The sequence below is a fragment of the Pipistrellus kuhlii genome, unplaced genomic scaffold (genome assembly GCF_014108245.1).
Source record: "Pipistrellus kuhlii isolate mPipKuh1 unplaced genomic scaffold, mPipKuh1.p scaffold_m20_p_30, whole genome shotgun sequence".
NCBI lineage: Eukaryota > Metazoa > Chordata > Mammalia > Chiroptera > Vespertilionidae > Pipistrellus > Pipistrellus kuhlii.
In genome coordinates, this window is record NW_023425530.1 from 1,863,909 (window position 1) to 1,878,304 (window position 14,396).

At 53.9% G+C, this 14,396-nt stretch overlaps 1 protein-coding gene across 7 annotated transcripts in view; it reads left to right on the top strand.

The window, feature by feature from the left end:
- KDM4B (lysine demethylase 4B) overlaps nucleotides 1-14,396 on the top strand; it is a 137,126-nt gene that overhangs the window by 101,744 nt on the left and 20,986 nt on the right. For 4 of the 7 annotated variants that reach the window (XR_006743041.1, XM_045589112.1, XM_045589114.1 and 1 more), the window contains exons 10-12: nucleotides 4,310-4,506; nucleotides 11,905-12,006; nucleotides 12,366-12,565. Coding sequence is in view for 6 of the 7 variants with exons in the window: in XM_045589112.1 (XP_045445068.1) it covers nucleotides 4,310-4,506; nucleotides 11,905-12,006; nucleotides 12,366-12,565 (499 nt within the window). In the remaining variant the exon portion in view is untranslated. Of the gene's footprint in view, nucleotides 1-4,309; nucleotides 4,507-11,592; nucleotides 12,007-12,365; nucleotides 12,566-14,396 lie in introns of those variants that run through there. The other 3 variants (XM_045589113.1, XM_045589117.1, XM_045589116.1) reach the window with 3 other exon arrangements.

The window sequence follows — 14,396 nt, forward strand, 5'->3', positions numbered from 1 at the left end:
CAGATTTATCATTTATCCAATCTGTCCAAGATTGTTGAACAGCATGGTTAGGTGTGTGTGTGTGTGTGTGTGTGTGTGTGTGTGTGTGTGAGTGTGTGTGTGAGTAATGAAACAGAGAATGCTTTGTCTGGATTCTTCACTTCTTTTGGCGAGATCCCTAGGAGGGGGAGGTGAGGGACAAGCTGCTGAGGGGAACTGTGGTCCTCATTTTGTTCAGGGCTTGTCAGAGCCGCACCTCTTCCTCTGTCTGGTTGGCAGCGGATGTCTGCTGTCTCCAGCAGCCTGGCCTTGCTGGGGCTGCATGGGGCAATGCTGGCCACGCCATCCTGCCCTCTTTCCCTCCAGGGGCAGTGCAGGGGTGGAGCTGTGCCTTCTCCCGGCTGTCACTTGAAACAGCACTTGTTCCTCCAGTATTCAGGGAGCGTCATTGTACTCATTCTGCTGATTAATTAAACTGTTGCAGGCAGCTAGCTCCTGGAACGGCGGCGCTGTCAAGGGCTCTTTGAGGCACACTTTGCAGGCTGTCAGCCCTCTCTTGATGTTAGGCGCCATCTGAGAGCCAGTTTCTGCTCATGAGTGTTGGGGGTGCCGAGAGGGGTACCCACTCAGCCCCAGCCCAGTCATACCTCTTTACTCTGATGGCATTACTGGTGAACGGGAAGAGGCCACAGTTGCTGGACCCAGGATCTTGGGATGAGGTGAGCAGATGGGGGTCTAAGCTCTTGGTGGACAGGCACACCCTCTGGACAGGCAGGCAGGCAGGCAGGCCTGGGAGAGGAGCCAGTGAAAAAGCAGCTTGTCTCAGAACAGACCATCAGTGGGACCCAGGCCATGAACTCCGCATCCTGTACCTCACCCCTCATGTCCCTATCTCTTATCTTTACCCTTTATCTGTCCTAGATGGCACTAATGGAACCACCAGCCTCTGGGCTCTGGCTGATTTGAGCAGGATTGGCCGCTCAGAGTCATTACTTAGTGGCTCTCAGAGCGGGAGCCCCTGCCTCACATGGTTCTGGTGTCAGTGCTTTATGCCTCCATGATGGTACAGAAGGCCCTAGGGTAGGGGTGTCGAACTCAATCAGAGAAGGGGCCAAAATCTAAAATCCAGCCTAAATCGCGGGCCGAATGGTTTACTGAACAGTCATAAACTGTCATTGTGATGGAAACGCAGCGGAGTGCAGTGATGACAGCGCGGTGTGGGCCACATTGCAAGGCCTGGTGGGACGGATTTGGCCCGCGGGCCTTGTGTTTGACACATGTGCCCTAGGGCATGCAGGGGACCCCTCAGACCTTCTCCCCCATTGGTGCTTGATTTCTTTATCAGAAACTAATGACATGGCCAAACCGGAGGAGGAGCCTGTTTCTGTTGTGGTGCTGACAGGGGACCCCCAGAGGAGGAGCTGGAATGAAAGCAGCAGAAGCTGTCAGCTTTAGTCAATCCAGCAGACCCTTATAAAAACACCAGTTGTCCAGAAGGTTTGGGAGCCGGCTGGAGGGAGACAGTTGATGGGGAAAACATAGTGTGATTTACTCTCAAACTCGGGTCCTTCCCTGGGCACTGCTCTGAGGCTGCCCTAAGGACTCAGCCGCCAGCCTCTGTCTCCTGCCTGCTCCCAGCCCCTTTCCAGGACAGGCCCTGCAGGGTGGAGGCGCTCTGTGCTGCTTCTGGGCCCAAAGTGAAACAGCTGCAAGTAATGTTCCAATACGCACGTGACCCCAAAACAGAAGAGGGCCAGGTGGAGGTGCTGTTGTGGGGTCTGACATGTTCAGCCTCTGAAAGTTCCTATTAAGATGTTACCTTAGCAACTTTCTTACCCAACCTGTCAGGCTGAAACAGTAAAGGGTCTGCATGCCTGCACTCTCAGTTCAGCTGCTCAGTCCACAGAGGCGACTGTCTCTGAGTCCTGAATCCAGTGGGCTGTCATTTCCTTCCTGTGGACCCACAGGACCCTGCCTTCTTCCTTCTCCTTCCTCACAGGTGCCTATGTTCCCCAAGTCTCTGCCCCTAACCCATCACAAACCACCCCACCCAGAACCTGCACAGAGCCTCGAGAGAGGCTGTCCCCATTGGCTTCAACCTGGTTGGGCAAGGAAGCCAAGCAGTTGGCCCCCTGGCTTGCATCTATGTGTCCCCCTCCATGGGTGCACGCAGGTGCTTTTTTCAATTACTTAAAGGAAAGCAATTGCAGAGCTGCTCGATATAAATCCCTTAAGCTGCTGTGGATGGTAATGCAGGGGAGGCCACGGCCCGGCCAGGATTCTGAAACCCGGGCACCATCTGTGGTCTCACCACTCCACAGCCAAATTACACCACCAGCCTTTCTGTGTTCTGCAGATTTTCATTAAATGAATTGAGTTTACTGGGAGTCTCTTGGCCATAAATATTCCCTCCCTGTCTGCATTGTGTCAGTGCTGCTCTGAGTCCAAGCTCCACATCCAGGCTGGGAGTGGGGAGGGGAGGGATTGCTGGGGCTGCAGGAAATGCCCCGAACATTTTAAAAATATATATATTTTATTGATTTTTTTTAGAGTGAGAAACATCGATGAGAGAGAAACATCGATCAGCTGCCTCCTACCCCCACCCCCACACTGGGGACATGCACGCAACCAAGGTACATGCCCTTGACTGGAATCAAACCTGGGACCTTTCAGTCCACAGGCCGTTGCTCGGTTTTGGCACCCCGGACATTTTTTGCAGCCTCAGATTTGGTGTCGTAAATACTTTACTGTTTCCAGAGAAAATTGAGGGTAGTTTGAAGGACTTGACAGGGCAGGGTACATAATTGCCTCATTTAATTGTTTTCCTTTCTGTTTTCTGCTTTTTCATTGAGAAAGTGGCAGTGACAGCAAGAAGGCTGCGAAAGGAGGGAGAGATATGCATTTAAAACGGAGATGGGTTTTTAGCATTGGCTGGAAATGAGCTTCTCCTGAGTCTGTTGATAAGTGGCCGGGAGAGTGCCCAGCTTTCAGGGCTGCAGAGCAGGTGTCCCTGAGGGAAGACACTGGCGTGTCCCCAGAAGAAGGCAAGGATTGTGCCTACTTTAGGGAAAGACAAGTGCGGCACCCCAAGGTCAAGGTCACCCTTGAAATCCCCTCATCCTCTGCACCCTTTTCCCAAACTTCCACACAGCTTCAGCCATCCCTGTGGAGACCCCTCTTCCAGAGTCTGTCACCCATTCCAGGGGCTGCTGTATCCTTGGGAGCCTAGACCAGAAGCCAGCAAACTAGCCTGTGTCAAATCTGGCCCCTGCCTCTTTTGGTAAATAAAGTCTTATAAACACAGCCATGTCATTTCTGTAGTACCTATGATGGTTCCCAGCTACTGTGCAGAGTTGAGAGGTTGTAACAGAGACCACGTGGCCCACAAAGCTGAAAAGATGATTGCTTGGTCCTTTATGGAGATTGCCAGCCCTGCCCTAGATCGGAAGTCCCCTCTCTTTCTTCCTTCCTCTCACAATAGGATGGTCCCATCTGATCTTGGCCTCATGCACAGGTAAGTGGGAGGCCAGGACCACCTGGGTTCCTCTCGCTGACAGGGATCTGTTGAAGTCCAGATTCTGGGATTTTTTTTTTTTTTTAAAAGGAATGCATTTTATTTTATTTTATTTTTTAATATATTTTATTGATTTTGTACAGAGAGGAAGGGAGAGAGATAGAGAGCTAGAAACATCAATGAGAGAGAGTCATCGATCAGCTGCCTCTTGCACACCCCCTACTGGGGATATGCCCTCAACCAAGGTACATGCCCTTGACCGGAATCGAACCCGGGACCCCCCAGTCCCCAAGCCCACACTCTATCCATTGAGCCAAACCGGTCCCGGCCAGATTCTGGGATTTTTGGCTGGCTTCTTTGGCCTCTAATGCCCCAGGTGTCAAATGTCCCCAGGGTGCCTGTGATGTGATGCCTCCTGCACATGCCCAGCCCCGGGTCTACCACAGCACTATAACATGGAGGGAGAGGCTCTGAGAGCATATGGTTTGTTGCAGGGGGTGGTGTTCAGAGCATAAGAGGGACTGTATTTGAGCCTGTCCTCATCACAGGTGTTTGCCCCTTTGCTGAGGACACAGGGACCCTCCTGTCAGGGAAGTGTCTGCTCCAGGCCACCTGGCATTTGTTCCTTGGTACCATGTGCTGGGTGTCGGACCAGAGACTCCTATTTGCGGGGGAGGGGGTTACAGCTTGGAAAAGGGCATTCAGTGGCCTCACCTTTACCTGGCCCAGGCAGATACTGTTTCCTGTCTCATGATAGAAGGCCTAGTATGGGGTGGCTCCCCCTCAGGCTCAGAGCGTCTCTCCTGCCTCCCACAGTGCACATGCCGGAAGGACATGGTCAAGATCTCCATGGACGTCTTCGTGCGTATCCTGCAGCCAGAGCGCTATGAGCTGTGGAAACAAGGCAAGGACCTCACGGTGCTTGACCACACCAGGCCCACGGCCCTAAGCAGCCCTGAGCTCAGCACCTGGAGCACCTCCCGGGCCTCACTTAAGGCAAAGCTCCTCCGCAGGTGAGTTGCCAAGGAACTGCCCTGTGCCTGGCTCTGCTGGTGACTGTAAGTGACCCCCACCCCAGCCAGACCCTGCTGGCAGGTGGCTGCAGGCTGTCCCTTCCCTCTCTCCCTCTTTTTCTTTCCTCTCCTCCTCCTCTTCTCTGTATCTTGCTGCTTCTCAACCAGAGTGTTTCTCAGGCCCTGACCTTTTCGAGTTTGCAGACCTCATAGCAGGCGGTGTCTGTGCTGTTAGACTCAGTTTCCATTCTGCTCCTTGTCCACCAGCTCCTGGAAGGCTGACCCTTTGACCCTCCAGCCATCTGGTTTTTCTCTGGGACAGCACACTGTCCCTCTTCCTTGTCTGCTTGTGACCTTAGTGAGAGCCCTATGTCTCTGTTAGGATTGGCTCTGAATGATGGCAGGTACCATGCTGGAGGCGTGCGGCACAGGGGTCCAGTTCCTGGTCCGTATCCCTGCCATTTCGTGTTTGATTGCTCATTTTGGCTTTTCCAATAATGTGCTGCTCAGATTCATGGTTTTGGAGTCACCGAGAGACCCGTCCTCCCAGGCACATCCTTTGCCACCCTCTTTCCATCCCAGGGAGCCCCCTCCTGGCCCATGCCTTTATGACAGCGTGGTGGCTGCCCAACCTCGGGCCTGGCATCCAGTGGGGAAGGAGAGGGTGAAGTGGCTGCACCCTCTTGCCATCAGCACCATAGCCACAGGGACATGGGTGGCAGGTCCGGGAAGAGGAAGAAATGGACTTCCTGCCAGGAGGGAGATAGCAGTGAGCACTGTGCTCTTGGTATCACTTTGTAGCCCCAGAAGAGGCGGTCCCATTTTCTTCTCTTCTCCGGAAGCGTCAAGGCTCCTCAAGGCTCTGAGCTACTCAGACAGAGTTCCAATGGACTCAGTTTTGGTGCCCAAGGAATGTTCAGCAAGTTCTCCCCGCGAAAGCCACCACAGACAGTAGACTTTGAATAAACAGTGAATGTGGAGTGCCCCAATAAAACTTCATTTGTGGACTGATTTGGAATTTTATATCACTTTCACATGTCACAAGGTATTATTATTCTTTTAACTTTTTACCAGTTAAAGACAGAAACAACTTTCTTAGCTGGGGCCACACCAGAACAGGCAGCGGGTGGATCTGGGCCTCCGGTGAGGTTTTCCAATTGTAGCCTCTTGGTCACTTCTGGCTTCTTTTGTCCCCACTGATGATGGACAGTTGGCTCCAGAGACGGACCATTGAGGAGGTGGGGGCACTTGGACAGTTCCTTCCTTTGGCTGTGCCCGGTCGGTGGCACTCCCACACTCTGCAGAAGCACCCTTTAAACTCTGCCTGGTCCAGAACTTTCTTCCCTGGTGGGGCTGTTCTATTATAGTTTTTAGCGCGTTTATCTGTGAATCCAGAATCTTGGGCAGTCTTGGCTTCCCCCACATGTTTTCCCTCCCCTTGGCCTCTGTCTTTGAGAAAGTTCCATCATCCCAGAATGCTTTCACTCAGGTGAGTCTCTCTTTGCTGATTTCTGTTGTTGTCTGTCCTTTTGATTCTTGCTCTCTTGTGCATTCTCACGAAAAATGACTTCTCTCAGTGAGGCCCATCTGCTGATCCCTCCCAGCAGGGCGAGCTTGCTGAACAGAGCCCAATGCAGCATTTGCATAACGGCTAATGGATTGTGGCTCAGTCTAATTGGTCAGCAGAGCAGACTGCCAATAATTAAGCGCACTTCCAGAAATGGATGGGATTAGAGGACCGGCTGCCAGCTATGTTTCCCTTAGCTGGAACCTTTTGTGTGCGGAAGCTTCCCCACAGGCCCTCTTCCTGCCCGCTGCCCCCTCTCATTCCCCAGCCCAGCCAGCCCTCAGTAGAGGGCGCTTGGCTCACTTGTCACGCTCTGTTCCTTTCTGGAGCGTTCCTCTCCCTCCTCAGCCTCCTCTGTTTCTGACTTGGGGAGCTGTAATATTCCGACAGAGGGATTGAATAACAAATTAAGTCGTGTCCCCAAGGATATAATTTCCTTTAAAGCTTTTAATATGTTAAATAAGACAGATTCCTCCCCACCCCCCCTTTTTTTTAAGTCATAGAGGGGCTTTCTCTGTAAAGGTTGATTATGGGACTGACATTTCAAATCCCACGGTCCCTACTCAGACCGACCCAGCCAGGCTCCCCTCCTTTACCCCTACATGGAGAGTCCAGTCTTCCTGGCAGCCCCCCACACTGAGCCCCCATGTCATTTTAGAGCAGAGGCCAAGAGTTGGCCTCTCTGGGAGAGAATGATCTTGTCTCCCTCCCTCGGATTTATCTTCCATGCCTAAATTTTGTTGAATACACCCTTCCCCGATGACAAACAAGGCACAAAGCTGGGACCTCTTGCTCCTGGCTATATGGCCTCATAGGCCCTCACCATCAGGCAGGATCCTGCTTTGCTGGCACAGGCCATCATAGAGTCTGGCACCTTTCCCGGTCTCTGCCAGCCTCCCCTCCACCCATTTCTACCCACAGCCCTTGTCCATGTGCAGACTGTCTTCCTCCCGCCTCCTTGTTACTTCCAATGAGAACATGGAGAAACACAGCCCATTGAACACATGTTGCAGCAGGTGTGCATTCAGCTTATGGAACATCTGAGCTGCCACTGCCATGCTAGTGCAGAGAGGAGGAAGGAGAGGAGACGCGCTTCTTCTCTGGGACCCGTGGTTCCCGTCCACTCCAGCCCCTGCTGGCTCCACTGGCTGTGGCCTCCAGCTACCCATGGGGGAGCCCTGGCCCTGCTTGCCCACCTGCACCACCACTCACCACCATCCTTGGTTCACCATGGAAACGAGGAGCCAGGAGCAGCTTCAGCGACCCCTTTGATGCCTCCTGACCAGACCCTGGACACCATTGAGCCTCTGACCCTACTCTTGCCAGGGTTGTCCTGGCGACTTACTGAATGTTTCTTAAATTCTTCTTCCTCAGAACGGCCTCAGCCATTTCTCAGGGGCAAAAACTTCTAGACATCACACACCCACTTGTCTGTGTGGGCAGGGAGGAGTAGAAGGAGAGGAGGCACATGTCCTGGGTCTGGGTGAAGGGGAGAAGGGCCCTGGGGTACACAGCTCACAGCCCCTTGCACCCTGACCCAGGGGCTGCACTGGCACCAACAGCCTTGGATGCCTCCAAATTCCCCCTGGGTAAAGCTGGTCCTGTGAGGGTTGACAGTCCTGCCTTAGGGAACAGAGGGATTGTGTGCTTTGGGCCCCTCAGCTTCCAAGCCCGGAGCCACACTGAGCCCACTGCATAGCCCACTCTGCCTCTCCTGCCATCTGGGTCTAAGGACACCTACTTCCATCTTGGAAATATTAGTACAGCTATTTGGACTTAGTTCCAATATTTGATTTGTATAAACTTACCTAAGTAACGTCCAGTTAAGCCTGACAAAGTGCTCATTTATCTCCATCCTCCCCTGAAATGCCACTAAAATGACTGTAAAGGAGTGACAAAGAATGGGCGAGGGGGCCATGATAGCTGAGCATTCGTGGCAGACTTGGAAAAGGAGGAAAGGATGGCCAACATCAGTGACTTTGCAGCACAGGCAGCTCAGGTCAAAGGCTCACAGACAGGGTGCGGCTAGTTGGTGCTGAGGAACTTCGGAAAGGCAAAGGGTTCCAGATGTGGCCACCTCCCGGGACGGCACCAATCTGGGATGAAGGCCAGTGTGTAAGGAATTGCTGGGCTGGGGTACCCCCACTCCACCCTACCTCCCAGCAGAGGACGGGAGCCCTGCTGCCTGATGAGGTGAAGCCTGGGCAGTTCTGGGCTGGAGGGAGAGGCCTTCCTGAAGGTGAGGTTGTGGGACCCCAGCTGCCAGCCCCACGTGCCTCTAACCCCGAGGCCAGAGACTGTAAGGTCCTCTCTGGGTCACAGAATAGCCCAGCAGAGGAAAGCTATATGTTCTGAAGTTGGGGGTCCCCCGTGAAGTGACAGGACTCCTGCCCTTTCCATCCCCTTCAGCAAGCCCTGCTCACCCACCATAGCCACCAACAACCTTCCTAGTCCCTCACACAACTCAGCCAGGGGTCCCTAACCCTCTGAGGAAACTCAATAGGATACAGAGAGTGTCCCAAACACAAAGGAAAAGCAGAACTCCCCACAAAGAGATGAGGCAAGGAGCAAGAAAACTCACATTCTCCTCAGAGGGTGAGTGAGTGTGTTTATGATAGAAGCACCTGATACTATAAAATGAAGCATTTAGGAAAGAGATGGCTGTTGGACATTTAAAAAGAGAGCAAAGAAGCCCAGCTGGTGTGGCTCAGTGGTTGAGTGTTGACCTATGGTCACGGTTCGATTTGGTCAGGGCACCTGCCCTGGGTTGTGGGCTCAATCCTCAGTAGGGGATGTGCAGGAGGCAGGTGATCAGTGATTCCCTCATCATTAATGTTTCTCTCTTCCTCTCCCTTTCTGAAATCAATAAAAATATTTTTAAAATAATAAAATAAAGTGAGAGCAAAGAAAACACTAGAGGGGTTGGGAGATAGCTTGGGAAAACTAGAGGACAGGACAGAAAGATCAGAGGCTCAGTTCAGGAACTCCAGCCTCTACTAGGAGTTTCAGGAAAGGAGAAAAGAACATTTCCCACGAACCAAAGACGTTTTCAGAGTACAGAGTCTGGCACTGGGGATGAAGATTATACGCTCCTCGGAACATCACAGCTCTAGTTAAATAGAAGGTCTCCAGCTTCCGGAGTGAATAAACATGTCAACATAAAGAACAAGGTACCCAAATGGCATTGGACTTGGCGATCATAATGCTACAAGCTAATAGACAGAAAGGACGAGGCCTTCAAAGTCAGAAGAGAAATAATTTTTAACCTAGAAGTATGTACCTAGTCAAATTACCAACTACATGTGTGAGAGGAATAGGATCCGTTTAGACATGTGGAGTCCCAGTTCCCCTCCTTTCTGAGGAAGTTAGAGTGTGCTGTAGCTAAGCAGTGGCAACAGCCAGGAGGGACACAGCACCAGGGAAACCAGATCCAGCCCAGGAGAATCCAAACCGGTTTCAACGTAAGGATGCCATGGAGGTGTGTGTGGCGCCCTACGTAGGAGACCACACCGGAGCTTGGAGATAACCCGGAAGGCCAAGCATCTAAGAGAGGAACGGCTTCTCCTGGAAGAGCGAACCAGGACTGCAGTGCAGGCAGCATGGATGAGCAAGTTTATAGTCAGTCAAATGTAAAACGTGGAATTTCACCACAGCTGAAGATGGTGGCAGACTCCGCAGAGAAGCTGGTGGGTGTGGAAGCAGGAAGCATAGCTACACCCGGAGTGGTAACCAAGAGCTGCTTGGTAACTATGCAAAGAAAGCCAAACCAAAAGAGAAAAATTAAAGAAAGAAAGAAAGAAAGCAGCGTGGGGGAGACATATGGAAGTAACTAAGAGAAGAAACAGCTAAAAGAGAGCAGGGTGTCCTGTCTGGGGAGCAGCCAGGGGATGCTGTTATGCTTGGAATATGATTAGGATGTGCCTGGTGGATGCCTCCCCTCCTCCCCCCACTCAGTGGCAAATTGGCCACAGGTTCTTCCTGCGTTAGTCTCCCAGCTTATGTACTCACAAAGTGGGTATTTCTTTGCATGCTGACGTTCATCTTGACTTCTCTCTGCAGTAGGGCGCAGCCCTCTGCTTAAGTCTGTCTACCTAGTTCCACCCATTCTGGGGGTCTCTGCTTTGGGGGGGATGGACCAGGGGTGCTGGGGGGCCCAGAGCTCTGAGGCCGGTGGAGTGTTGGGGGATGTGGAAGATCTGGGTTCTCTGGGACAGATGGGGACACTCCTGGTCAGCCCTGGGATTGGGTGGGCAGGGTCAGAGTGCCAGTCCTGGGGTGAGAGAGGAGACCAAGGGGCTGGGCAGCTACAGGAAGCTGAAGCCAGGTGAGTTGTTAGTAGGAGGACACCCCTCTACTGGGCGTCTGGCGCCAGCTTGGGGGTTCGCTTTGGGCACCCAGCTCTGTAGCCATGTGGCCCCACAGCACTTCTAGACGTGGAGAGAAGCCCCTTCTCAGGTGACAGCTGGTGACGAATGCCAGCTATATCTACCACCAGGTCTTGGGACTTGCCGCCCGTTTTACTGTGGGGGCCATACCTGGCATTTCCCAAACTGACCCAGTGTGGATTCGCTGGTGGCTCCGCTGTGGTGGAGAGCATCTCTGGCTCCCGCGTCCCCTTCCGCCCTGCCCTATCCCTTCACAGTGACCCTTGCCCGCCATGCTGTGTGTGATGCCATGCCTCTGCCCATGTTGCTCAATCCTCCTCTGACACCCCCGCCCCCCCAATGCTCCCTGCTTTTCACCTTTGGTCATGGGGTGATTCATGCTGCAGACATCAAGAGGGGCTTGTCACATGCCCCCTGTGCTCGGGAGACGGAGTAGCAGAGACTAGAGCCCTTGAGTTAGGCTGTCAAGCCATGAGAACAACCAGCAAAGGTTAGTGTTAGAAGACGGTTAGGAGCGGGCGCCCCAGAAGCCAGCATGGAGAGTGGGTGTGGGCTGGGGGCAGCAAGGAGGCTGTCAGGTCCCGCTGCTGTAGGCACCACTGGGTGAGCCTTCCTGGCTTCCTACCCTTCCCTGGTCAGATAGCGCTGCTTCTGCTTGGTGAGTGTTGGTCCTTGGGGTGTGGCTGCCATGGGGACCCCATAGGGTCTCCATATCGGAGTCTGACCTCACTGGGGCTACAGAAGAATTCATGGACAAGGGAAGCTGCAGTCAGCACTTCTCTTGGAAATGTCGACATTCTCAAGTTGCAGACTGGGATAGATGAAAGGGTAGTGGGGGGTGGTCATGAGGCCTGAAGCCTGCGGCCATGTGGGAGGGCATTACCCCCATTCCCTGCAGGGCATTAGTGCCCTGCCCAAGGCTGGGCCCCTCCACACACCTGCCTCTGCCTGAGCTCCTGGGGTACTACATGCCTCCTGTTTGTCTAAAAGCTGCTCTGTCCCCTCCCTGGAAAGCTCCAGGATCCTGTTTCCCAGAACCCCTATAGGGGTGCCCTGGCACTAATCTGCAGGCCCACCCCCGTTGTTGCTTTCTTTTCTTCCTTTTTAACCCAATTCTCTCTCCTTTTCACTAAGAAGCCATAGCTAAGCCTCAGCTTGAATTCTCACTGGGGGCTGAGGTTCGCCCCTGCCACCCCCAGGACTGTTACACCCTGAGCCGAGATGGATGTGGGGACCCGACATCCCTCTGGCCCGGGCCCTGACCGGAGGCGGGTGGCAGGCGAAGAGGGCATGGGTGCAGGCTGTTCCCTGGCGTGGAGCTCCTGAGTGTGGAGAGGCGCATGGGGAGCCCGACGGAAGCAGGCGCCCAAGTCGAGGCCCTAGATGAGGCGTCTTGGGGAGTTGACACCAGTCCTAGAGAAAAACACCCTGACATTTACATTCTAGACAAATTAGTCTGAAAGAAAGCAGACACTGGAAAAAGACTGAGGAGGAGAGGAAACCAAATCTAGAGAGGAAGAAAGAGCAGAGCAAAAAGCCGGGCCTGTCGTAAGTGCACCTTTTGATTTGTTTGTCGTTTAGGCATTCTCCACCGCTGCTGCTCCCATTGCGGTCACGCTCCCTCTCCCTCCCACCCCACCACATGGGGCTCCTGGAGCCCAGGTTCATCCAGTCATCCCATCTCCAGCTGTCATCCCACCCGCTGTGACACTACCCCACCATCCCATTGCCCTCCTCATCCCTTCCCAGGCCTCTCTCCCTCCACCACCCCTGCCCTGCCCCCCAGAGCTACCTCCTGAGGATCCCGTCCCCTGATTCTGGTTGTGGAGGCTCCGTACTGCCAAGCACGGGCCCGGGCCTCTCCCCTCTGCTGTTTCACCTCTTTTCTGATGACTCCCCCTCTCCAGGTCTCACCGGAAACGCAGCCAGACCAAGAAGCCCAAGCCGGAAGACCCCAAGTTGCCCGGGGAGGGGTCGGCTGGGGCAGCTCCTCCCGAGGAGACCAGTGGTAGTGTGAAAGAGGAGGTTGCACAGGAGGCGGATCCCGAGGATGAGGAGGAGGATCCCCAGCTGCCACCGCAGGGCCGGGAGGCAGAGGGCACAGAAGGTCAGTTACAGCCGGGCAGAGAGGCCAGGACTGGTGTCCACACCAGCTCCTTCCTGACCCCCAGCCAGTGGAAAGAGCCAGCTTCACTCTGGCTACAGCGTTTCTGCGCTTTAAGAGCCCAGTCCATGTGCTTTCCTGGCCGTGGGAGGCATGTCATAAGAAATGTACATTCTGGGGGATGCTGGGAAATCCCTCCTCTCCCAGAAACTGAGGAGTGGCCGTCTCAGTCCACTAGGGCTGTGCTCACAGAGCACCACAGGCTAGGCAGCTTACAAACAGCCTCGGGGTGCCGTGCGGCCGGGTCCTGGTGAGGCCCTCTTCCAGGTTGCGGCTGGCTGCCTTCACGCTGTGGCCACACGTGGAGGAGCAGCCAGCTCTGCGGCCTCTGCGGTCAGGGCACCGATCCAGTTAATGAGGGCCCTGCTCTCATGACCCGATTACATCCCATAGGCCCCATCACTCAAGACCATCACGTTGGGGGTAGGTTTAAACATAATGCTTTTTGGGAGACATTCAGCCACAGCAGAGGTGTGGTCTACCCATCGTGAAGGAGGGCAGCCTGCTGTTTGTGGCCAGATGTTGGTGAGTCTGCGCTGGGGTCGTGGTGGGAGTGTCTCAGAAACATACCCCTCACACAGCACGGGACCACGTTAGCCGTGGCGTATTAATGTGTTTTAAAGGTTTCCTCTCCATGTTTTACAGCGTTTCCTCTTCTTTATGGCTGGTTTCATTTTTCTAACTTATAGCTTTAGCTGCTCCCACGTTCACACACAGCAGCTGCTCTCAGGGTAGAGGAGGGGCCTGTCCTCTCTGGTCCTTCCCAGGCTCCGGGCAGTAATGGGGCCGGGATGGCAATTGCCTGGCGGTGGCGCCTCAGGCCCCAGTCACAGGCCATAGTCACCGGAGTGTTCTGCTTGGGTCCTCAGTTCCCCTCCTGTTGTCTGTGTCTTGGGATGTGTGAGTTCAACATGGCCCTGCCTATTTCAGCGTTGTGTGCTCACCAGGAGGTGCATCCAGGGTGACTATCCATAGGCACAGTTGGAGACATACCTGGATGTACCCACAGACTGATGTTGGTTCCCAGTTAGGGAGTGACTGTCCCCTGGCTGGCGGGCGAGTGTCTCTGAGGGGGACCCTCATGCACTCACAGGGGAAGAGCAGAACATTTCTAGGTGAATTGTGCGCTGGCACCTTCCCAGACGTTCCAACACGTGCTTGTCTAGTGGGGTGTCACACACCCAGGAGATGCAGAGGTAAGGTGGAGAGAGAAGACAGCTGGTTGGCGAGGAAGCATCTGCCGGCAGTGTCTGGGCATAGGTGTGATTCCCTACGTAGAAAGGGATGTGGGGACTGAGCCATCGAGTCACTGAGGTCAGGTAGAGGAGCTGAGTGTGCCCCACACAGCAATCGGGTCTCATTCCGTGGCCAGCCATGGGCAGATGGCAGCATTGTCAGGATGCTACCTACAGTAAAAGCAACCAAAGAGTAAGCACTTTGGAACAAAGCTAACAAAAAATAGAAGACCTTTTGGAGAAAATTAGAGACATTTTTGAAAAGTAAGGAAGAATTGCTAAATAATGGAGCCATGTGTGTTGGGAGAACTCCCCCGTGTGAAGGCCCCATACCCTGCCCACCACCACTATCTGGGGGTTCCCAGCTCCTTCAGGATCCCAGCAGGCTGTGGGGTTCGATCTAAATGTAGATGAAGGGACAGAGGTAGAAGAGTAGAGTCAGGGGAGGTCTGGGGACTGGCCGTCAGTTTGCAGGACAGGAGGGAGCACTCCTCCACTGCAGGTGGGAGAGGTGAAGGTCACTGCCTGTGCCCAGGGGC